General features: G+C 34.2%; 1 protein-coding gene across 2 annotated transcripts; it reads left to right on the forward strand.

Annotated features, from left to right (window-relative positions):
* Nucleotides 1-487: 487 nt before the first annotated feature.
* On the forward strand, nt 488-7,042 carry LOC148308377 (peptidyl-prolyl cis-trans isomerase FKBP4-like). 2 transcript variants are annotated; one of them, XM_088261836.1, is made up of 7 exons: nt 488-969; nt 1,146-1,285; nt 2,153-2,273; nt 2,903-3,307; nt 3,962-4,215; nt 4,304-4,421; nt 5,567-7,042. In XM_088261836.1, exons 1-7 carry the CDS (start codon nt 771-773, stop codon nt 5,596-5,598), a joined length of 1,269 nt encoding a protein of 422 aa, XP_088117962.1. In that variant the 5' UTR covers nt 488-770; the 3' UTR covers nt 5,599-7,042. The 2 variants fall into 2 exon arrangements, with proteins under 2 accessions (XP_088117962.1, XP_088117961.1); XM_088261835.1 differs by having other exon boundaries at nt 4,304-4,414.
* The last annotated feature ends 1,100 nt before the right edge of the window (nt 7,043-8,142 follow it).

The raw sequence follows: 8,142 nt of genomic DNA on the forward strand, positions 1-8,142 counted from the left end.
TTTTTACTTTTGTTTAAATGCATTCAATTCCAAAATGTCTAAATGGATTTACTTTTTTACTAGAATGCAATATTTTTAAATGAGATGTTGAAATTGTTTGCAGAAAAAAGGAACAAAAATGAAAGTGGTTAAAACAATGTTTTATTTTTTAAAAGTTGCCCCAAAGTATGTGCAAAACCATAAAGAGATTTACATTTTTTATAAACCTTGACGTGAAGTGTGCAAGCCTCTAAGGTTCAGAGGGTATACACATTATATAAAACACAATGAAAAAATACGAACGAAGCAAGAAAATTATTTTAAATTCAATACAATTTATTATCTTTCGTCTCGCATTACAATCCACGATCAACCCGCAGGTTTTGTTTGAAAAAAACGAATCATTTTTTGAACTACCTGCCCCGTTTTTTGGGCATTGAACAACAGATCCTACTTAAATGACAAAATCTAGAACTTTCTGGTTTTATAAAATCTAGAATTATCTATCAATATATAATATTCGGTATTCGCTGACAGGCAACTTTTCTGTATATTTTTGCGGTTCTTTAGAGTTTGTCTTCCTGTTTACTCTTTCGATATTTTCTTATTTTGGTTCGCGGTTTTCGTGCGGTTCGAACTTAGATTGATCAAGAAACTATCGTCCTTCAAGTTTGTTTTCTTGTTATTTTATCATTTTCAGTCATCTATCGTGGTGTGACTGCAGTGAGTCGGCGGGTCCTAATCCAACCTCAAAATACTTTGTTCTTAACTTTACTATATTTTAAATAATAATGTCGGGGGAAGGTGTAGATATCTCTCCCGCTGCAGATAAGGGAGTCTTGAAAACGATCATAAAAGAGGGAGTAGGATCTGATTTACCAACCACGGGCTGCAAAGTCACCGTGCATTACACCGGCACATTCACAGATGGAAAAAAGTTCGATTCTAGTAAGGATAGAAACTCGCCATTTGAATTTGATCTTGGAAAAGGTAACGATAACTTATTTATTATGTTGTTTACTTTATAGTTACTTGAAGATTGAGAGCCGTGTGATTATTTACGGTGAACAATTTTATTTTATTTATTTATTTCAAAACATACTACATACATACAGTCTTATATACATATAATATTCCCGGTGAGTAATTTCTATTTCTCATTTCAGGTTCTGTGATCAAAGCATGGGACATCGCCGTGGCTACTATGAAAAAGGGAGAAGTTTGTACCATAACTTGTGCCCCTGAGTATGCTTATGGAAAAAATGGTTCCGGTTCTATCCCTGGGAACTCCATTCTGGTATTTGAGGTAAGTTATGTTAACATTATATTGTGAAAAGCAAATTGCTGTAGGTTTGGCAGTCTCTTCTATTGAGGGTGAGATATCTACATACAGCATGGTTCTTAAGCGTCGCATATTTCAGATAACTGATGAAAATGAGGCCAGTAAAACTATTTAATTCATTTAACCTTTTAACCGCGTTAACTTTGTTCCTAAGAGACGCCCGTGCGCGGCGGTATTTCGCCATTTTTTATCATGTATTTAGTTAAGAAACGATTTATTTTCCTAAACAAAAACGTTCAATGGAATTCATTGTGCCTTTTTGATACTCTATCATACACTTGTGTCACATTATTCTTGAAATATATCATAAAATAAACAAATAAGATCGTAACACAAATAAATCAAGCACGCATCGCGTGTCACTCTTACCCACTGGAGATGCGTAGCGTCGAGAGCAGGGCATGATTATGGCGCGGACTAATTACCGACCTCTAGAAAAATCAGGGATCTGTTCTTTTATTTATCCTTGTGATGTTACAAATTATTAGTCAGATATTTCAACAGATGTCATAAGGCCAAGGATTGACGTATTATTTTATCCAAAGATCCACACCATTAAAAAATTCCTCTAAGTTAAACTGAGGTTCGAAACTTGGAGCAATGTAAAAACACAAACACTTATGTCAGCCGCGTATGGGGCATGTTTTGTCAAAACACATACGGTTATGCGAGCCGCGTGGATCCGGTTAAATAAGTGTGATTATGTATTTCAAGCTTATTTATGTCAAAAAATCAGAAAATGTCAGAAAATTCATATTCCACTGCACTGACAACAAATACACCATAGACACAAATGTTACATTGTGATAATATTTAAATTGTTTTTTATAGATTGAAGTGATCAGTTGGGAGGGAGAAGATCTTAGTCCAAAGAAAAACAAAGGAATTATTCGTTTTGTAGGAACACCGGGAACAGGACTAGATGCTCCAACAGAAGGGGCATTTGTCGATGGTAACTTTGAGTTGAATTTTTTTTTAAATTTCCGCCTCCGTAGTGTAATGGTCAGTACGCTCAGCTGTCATACTGAAAGTCCCAGGTTTGATTCCCAGCGGAGAGTCAAATTAATATAAGTGATTTTTCACTCTAATATTTATTCAATATTACCCTGGACTAGTAGTACCTGATGCAGAGGGCTGATCACCTTTCCTTCATGTGTTAACGATCAAAATAACAGTGCGTTTATATGATGCAGTGCCTTATGCACCATCAAGTGCCGAAAAGGGTTTGAAGTGAAGAAGTTAAAATAATTTTTAAAAAATGTCTCAAAAGAGACAAATAAATTTAGTTGGTGATACGGATGTTTGGGTATTTACAGATCTAACGATCTACATTGACTGGTTTAATAGATCACAATCGTAATCACTTACACCGATCGTTGACAATTCTTCACCCTTAAATGCCCAGACTCGATATTATCTTCTTAAAAAAAATTGTTGTTTGTTGAGACATTTATAAAATCTTATAACAATTACTTGTTGTTCGAATCCAGTATTTGTGTACAAAATTTTGAACATTTAAATAAGGTCGGTTTAAATAAGATGTTGATACAACAGTACAAATATAGTAGTTTTTGTTTTCAGTGGAATATGTTGGCCGACTGCTCGACAGCGAAACCCCATTTGAAACCAAGAGTTTACAATTCAACCTCGGTGAGGGTAGCGAGGTGGGAGTCTGCGATGGTATCGAGAAGGCATTGGAGAAATTCAAAGCGGGGGAAACTTCCAAGCTGATAATTCAACCGAAGTATGCGTTTAAAGCCGAGGGAAATAAAGAATTGGGTGTTCCCGCAAACGCCGTGGTAGAATATACGGTGACCCTGAAGAGTTTCGAGAAGGCGAAAGATAGCTGGTCGCTCGACAGCGAAGAAAGAACTGTTCAAGCGAAAATTTACAAAGACAAAGGAAACAACTATTTCAAATCTGGAAAATATGCCCTTGCCATTAAGATGTATAAAAAAACCGTTGACTTTTTGGTCTCCGATTTTGGTAAGATCTTCTTGTTTCAGGGAGAGGCAGAATAACAATCCATTTTTAAATTAATAATAAAAAAATATTCAGTGTTTTTCAAATTAATTTTCATCATACAGTCAGTGGCGTGCACATAATTTTAATCAGGGTAGTAACTAAGGCAGTAGGGTTGAGTAAGGATAAGGCATAGTAGTCACTGCTCGTGTTTCTATATGGAACGAGAGTAATCCAGGTTAGGCACACGCTTTTCTGCCTGTATAGAATGCACGACTCTGATTTTAGGATACAAAAACATTTTTCTCGATGGTTCCTCCTAGTAAATTCTACTCTTCTAATAATCCAATCGAAAATGCTGTGTTGTGATGATGAACTTGGTAGTTGGTAGGAAGATATTGCTGTATATAATAAGCCTGCCAATATACAAAATTATTATACATACGTCAAAATATTAAGTAAAACATTTCAAGACCAATGCTTGTGTTTAAGTGGGTCATTTAGCTGTATTAAAAAAAAAAAATAGGTAATGGCAACTGGTTTTTTTTTTTTACATAATAAATTGAAATTATTTAAACGTTTAGTCATTTCAACATCATCCGTTATTCTGCCTCACTCTGTATTTACGAATGGCGTTTTTTTTTTGGTTACTAAATTGTTTTTCTTTGTTCACTTAAGGTTATGAAGGTGAAGGTCTGAAGGAAAGAAATGAACTGCTTTTATCGGCTTATTTAAACCTCTCACTTTGCTATCTCAAATGTAAGCCGATTCTGCCGTTGGAATCAAAAGAGAATGCAAATAAAGCTCTGGAAATTGAACCTAACAATGTAAAGGGACTTTTCAGAAAAGGTCTCGCTCTGCAGGAGATTGGCGATCTTGAGAAGTCTATTGAACTCTTCATGAGAGTAAAAGAGATTGAGCCAGAAAATAAGGTACGAATAATGCATTTTAGTTACTAATTCCGTGAAATGTTTCATTAATTTTGTACTCTAATTATTACATACGTATCTCGATTTCTAGGCAGCAGCAAACCATGTGGCTTTTTGCAAATCTGAAATTAAGAAACAGGTTCAGAGAGAGAAGAAGATATATTGCAATATGTTTGAAAAATTTGCGCAGAGAGATAGAGAGGTAAAAGGTCAGAATATTATTATATTTTTGATTTTATATTGTATGTTAAATTACTTTATCAAGAAAAGTTCCTCTGCAAAATTTTTAAGTGGAGAGATTTTTTTTATTTATTGCAAAATTCAATAATGAAGATTGCAAGAAAAAAGCTTCAATACATTGAAATATAAAATTCCCCATACACACTCAAGTGCAATTGGGAAAGTCACAGAATTTCGGGAGCATATTTTTCCATGAAACTGCACACCGTTCTTTGATCAAAGAACTAGAAACATTCTCCTTTCCTTTGTGTGTCTCTAAAGTGTCCCGTTTTGCAATCTTCGTCTTAATTTGCTCATTTCGCAGCTGTTTCAGTTCTTGCGCGGTGATCTCATCTGCTCTCTGGGATCTCATCCGCAAATCAGGTGTTTTCAAGTTCATAACTCAAAATTTTGTTTGTTGCCTACAATTCTGTTTGCAAAGTAAGATTTTTTTGTCAGTATTTATTCATAACCTGAGGCGGTTGTACGTGAGGTTAACTTTTAACTTATGGTGCTAAAAAACTTCTGCGTTGAATGATATGTATTTTGTACACCAAATGAAAATGTGATTTAAAAACGCGAAAAATTTGAATATTCCTAAATGTTGCTTTTATTGATCATATTTGAAGTTAATATATAACATTTTGTTATGTTAGCTCTGAAAAGGAGAAAAAAATACATCACCAGTAGCTGCAATAGCTAGCGTAGTGACACGGCCACTGTGGAGAACGACCTGACGCTACTAAACACACTATGACATGTCATACATATGTAAAGCATGAGAAACGAGAACACACACTAAGAAACGTTTGTGTATTGCTGATTTTATCCCCAATTTCTTCACAAATTATTTATTTCCATCGCTGCAAATGAATAACTTTATTTCATAATACTTTTATGTAATACGTAATAATATTACGGAAGAATACAATTCTGAGCCCGTATCTATTATACTTTGTTGATATTCTCATTTTTAAAGTCAAGTTGTAGTAAATATATATCACCGGGAGGGGAAGATTTAACTGTATAAAGATAAAACTAGTCATATATTTAAAAATTAATTACGAAGCTGACGTAATGTATTTTGAATAATTTTGTGAATTGAATTGTCTAAAATGCATTATGAATTCTGTAGACGGAGCAGTTGACAGCCAAGGCGCAGCCTGATGTGATGGGCGAGGCCCTGGGGGAGTGGGGAGGGGCGGCGGGCGAGTGGGCCCACAGCGAGCGCAACAGGGAACCCACAGAATTCGAGAAGGAAAACCCCAACATTCTTATGCTAGACAAAGATGGACAATTCCTAAATATGTAATTTGAGCCCTAGACTGTCATTCCATTACTATTAGTTTCCTACATATGGAAGCCTGAGTATTACTGCCTTTTGCACCATGTGCCTTCATTCCGAGGCAATCAGTCTGCAGTGTATAGGGAGACATTGCTATTTATGTATTTGTTTTACATATATCACGAGTTTACTGCAATAACCGACTCGGTGAAATCTATCCATTTTTAATTGAAATTTTACTTAGTAAATACCACTATTTCTTAAATCTACTGTGACACAAGTTTTGATGCATTCCACATCATTTTCAAACATCGTAAGGTATTTACGGTGTTTTAAAATGGTGTGGAATGCATCGAAACACGTGTCACAGTAGATTTAAGAAATAGCGGTATTTGCTAAGTAAAACTTAATTTAAACATGGATAGATTTTACCACAAAGTGATTGCCGAATCAATTAATGAAACCAGTGAAATCTACTTAATTTTTAATAAACTTCATTTCATTGTTGAAAATCTGCAAGTTTTGTAAATTTGTTTCCCAAATTCTGTAATAATATATATTGTTTATTGATTTGGCATTAACTTTGTGGAATGACATGTTGATTATTAAAAGTTAAACACTTGTATTTAGAGCATTAAACGACTAGTCAGTGATCATCTATCAATAAAAACATCTGTAGTTTTCGAAACTAGTGAGAAATAAAATTCAATTAGTGGTCTAATACAAGTGTTTAACCTTTCATAATTATTGTTATGTCAAGTCATTTATATTTTTTTTTCTTTGGTTAGCTTTTTACAATATGCTTAAAATATGAAAGTTGATGATTTACTTTTTGTTTTCTTTTATTAATGTAATTCTTACCAGTATGGTTATTGTTTTATACCCCATACACATTGTTTTATATGTTTAAAAGATAAACATAATTTGCATTTGACTGCATGCTTCATTTATTTTTTTAAAAATTGTATGTCAAAAAAGTATTGAATAAGTAAGTGCAAGGTATCGCACCCACTGCAAAGTATTCTTCAGAACATGGCAAGTACATATTAGGTTAATAAATACTTTTTAATTAAATTACTTCAATTGTTTTTTTTTTATAAATGCTTCGAATTTTTTTCAATGTAGACTAGTGTTTAGAATGAAAAAAAAAACAATCCACATATATAACCATGTTTTACATAATAAGACGTTTATGAAATCCTTGACAAACATGAAGCCATACAAAATATATTGTATCTTAAGTCTTTGAAACGTACTAAAGTAATATGAATTTATTGTATATTCTGTGTACATTAAAATTACTAATAAAAGCGTTGAACAAATAAACATTCTTTAATTTATTTGGCCTCTGAAATAAAACTTGTAATGTGAAATAACAATTACAGTAATTAATAAAAACTGAGCAGACACCGCTGCCACAAAAAACGCGCTTAGAGTTGACACTCTAAGCGCGTTTTTTGTTTTTCTGACGAAATGAAGACTCTGAGAAGCATAACAGGCAAGAGTCTTCGAGATAGAATCAGAAATGCCAGGATCAGGGAAATATGCGAGATCGAAGATGTCGTTAGGTAGGGAAGGCAACGAAGGAGACAATGGTATGCGCATGTGAGGAGAATGGAACCATCCAGACTCCCCCACATTGCACTGTGCGACCAACCCCATGGCAGACGACTCCCGGGCAGACCACCAAAGAGCTGGGAATCGACGTCGCAGGGCCTATAATAAGAAGAAGAAGAATAAAAACTGAGAAATAACATTTGCAATAATTAAAAAAAAATGTAATAAGTATGAAGTTTCCGCCTTTATTTCATAAAACAAACTAACTAACCATCACGTCGCTTCACGCAGGGGTTGGTGGAGAGAATAGAACGCCACAGCACTCTGTCTTTTCAAACAATCTTCACCTCTTCCGCATTCATGTATCTTCTCATACATACCCGTTAATTATTCTGACTCCTGACCTGACTGCTTTAGGTCTTTGAAATACTTGATTATGCCAAGTTTTCCTCGGTCTCCTCTGCTTCTAATTACAACTACATTAAGCTCGTAAATTTATTTTACTGTTCTTACTTCACTCATTTGAGTCACAAGCCTAAAGTGTCTTGACACTTTTTATTATACGGCGACGGTATCGTCGCCGTATAATAAAAAGTCATTAACAATCACTATGAGTTTTTTCATCCAATAATACAATACCAGAAGTTTTTCATAGTAACATAGTTTTTCACTTCCAGATATCAATGAAATTTATTCAATATATGAGCATACGCTCACATGAACACATTTTTAATAGTTTTTGGTGTTTTATCCAGTACTCTTAGACCTTGCTTTGCGTCATTTCACTTTGCATTTTTTCGAAGTTGCGTCTTAATTAAGACTCATTTTCGCTATCTTTGATGTTTATATGATTTGCTAATGGAAAATAG

Source organism: Brachycentrus maculatus, unplaced genomic scaffold (genome assembly GCF_059751285.1).
Source record: "Brachycentrus maculatus isolate JH-2025_06_01 unplaced genomic scaffold, ASM5975128v1 h1tg000167l, whole genome shotgun sequence".
In the NCBI taxonomy this organism is placed as follows: Eukaryota; Metazoa; Arthropoda; class Insecta; order Trichoptera; family Brachycentridae; genus Brachycentrus; species Brachycentrus maculatus.

What these genes read in the sequence shown, in the direction of transcription:
- LOC148308377 (XM_088261835.1), top strand. Translation starts at nt 771, where the DNA reads ATGTCGGGGGAAGGTGTAGATATCTCTCCCGCTGCAGATAAGGGAGTC. An exon ending in AGAAGGGGCATTTGTCGATG is followed by an intron (nt 2,274 to 2,902) that starts GTAACTTTGAGT and finishes TTTTGTTTTCAG; the next exon opens with TGGAATATGTTGGCCGACTG. An exon ending in CTTTTTGGTCTCCGATTTTG is followed by an intron (nt 3,308 to 3,961) that starts GTAAGATCTTCT and finishes TGTTCACTTAAG; the next exon opens with GTTATGAAGGTGAAGGTCTG.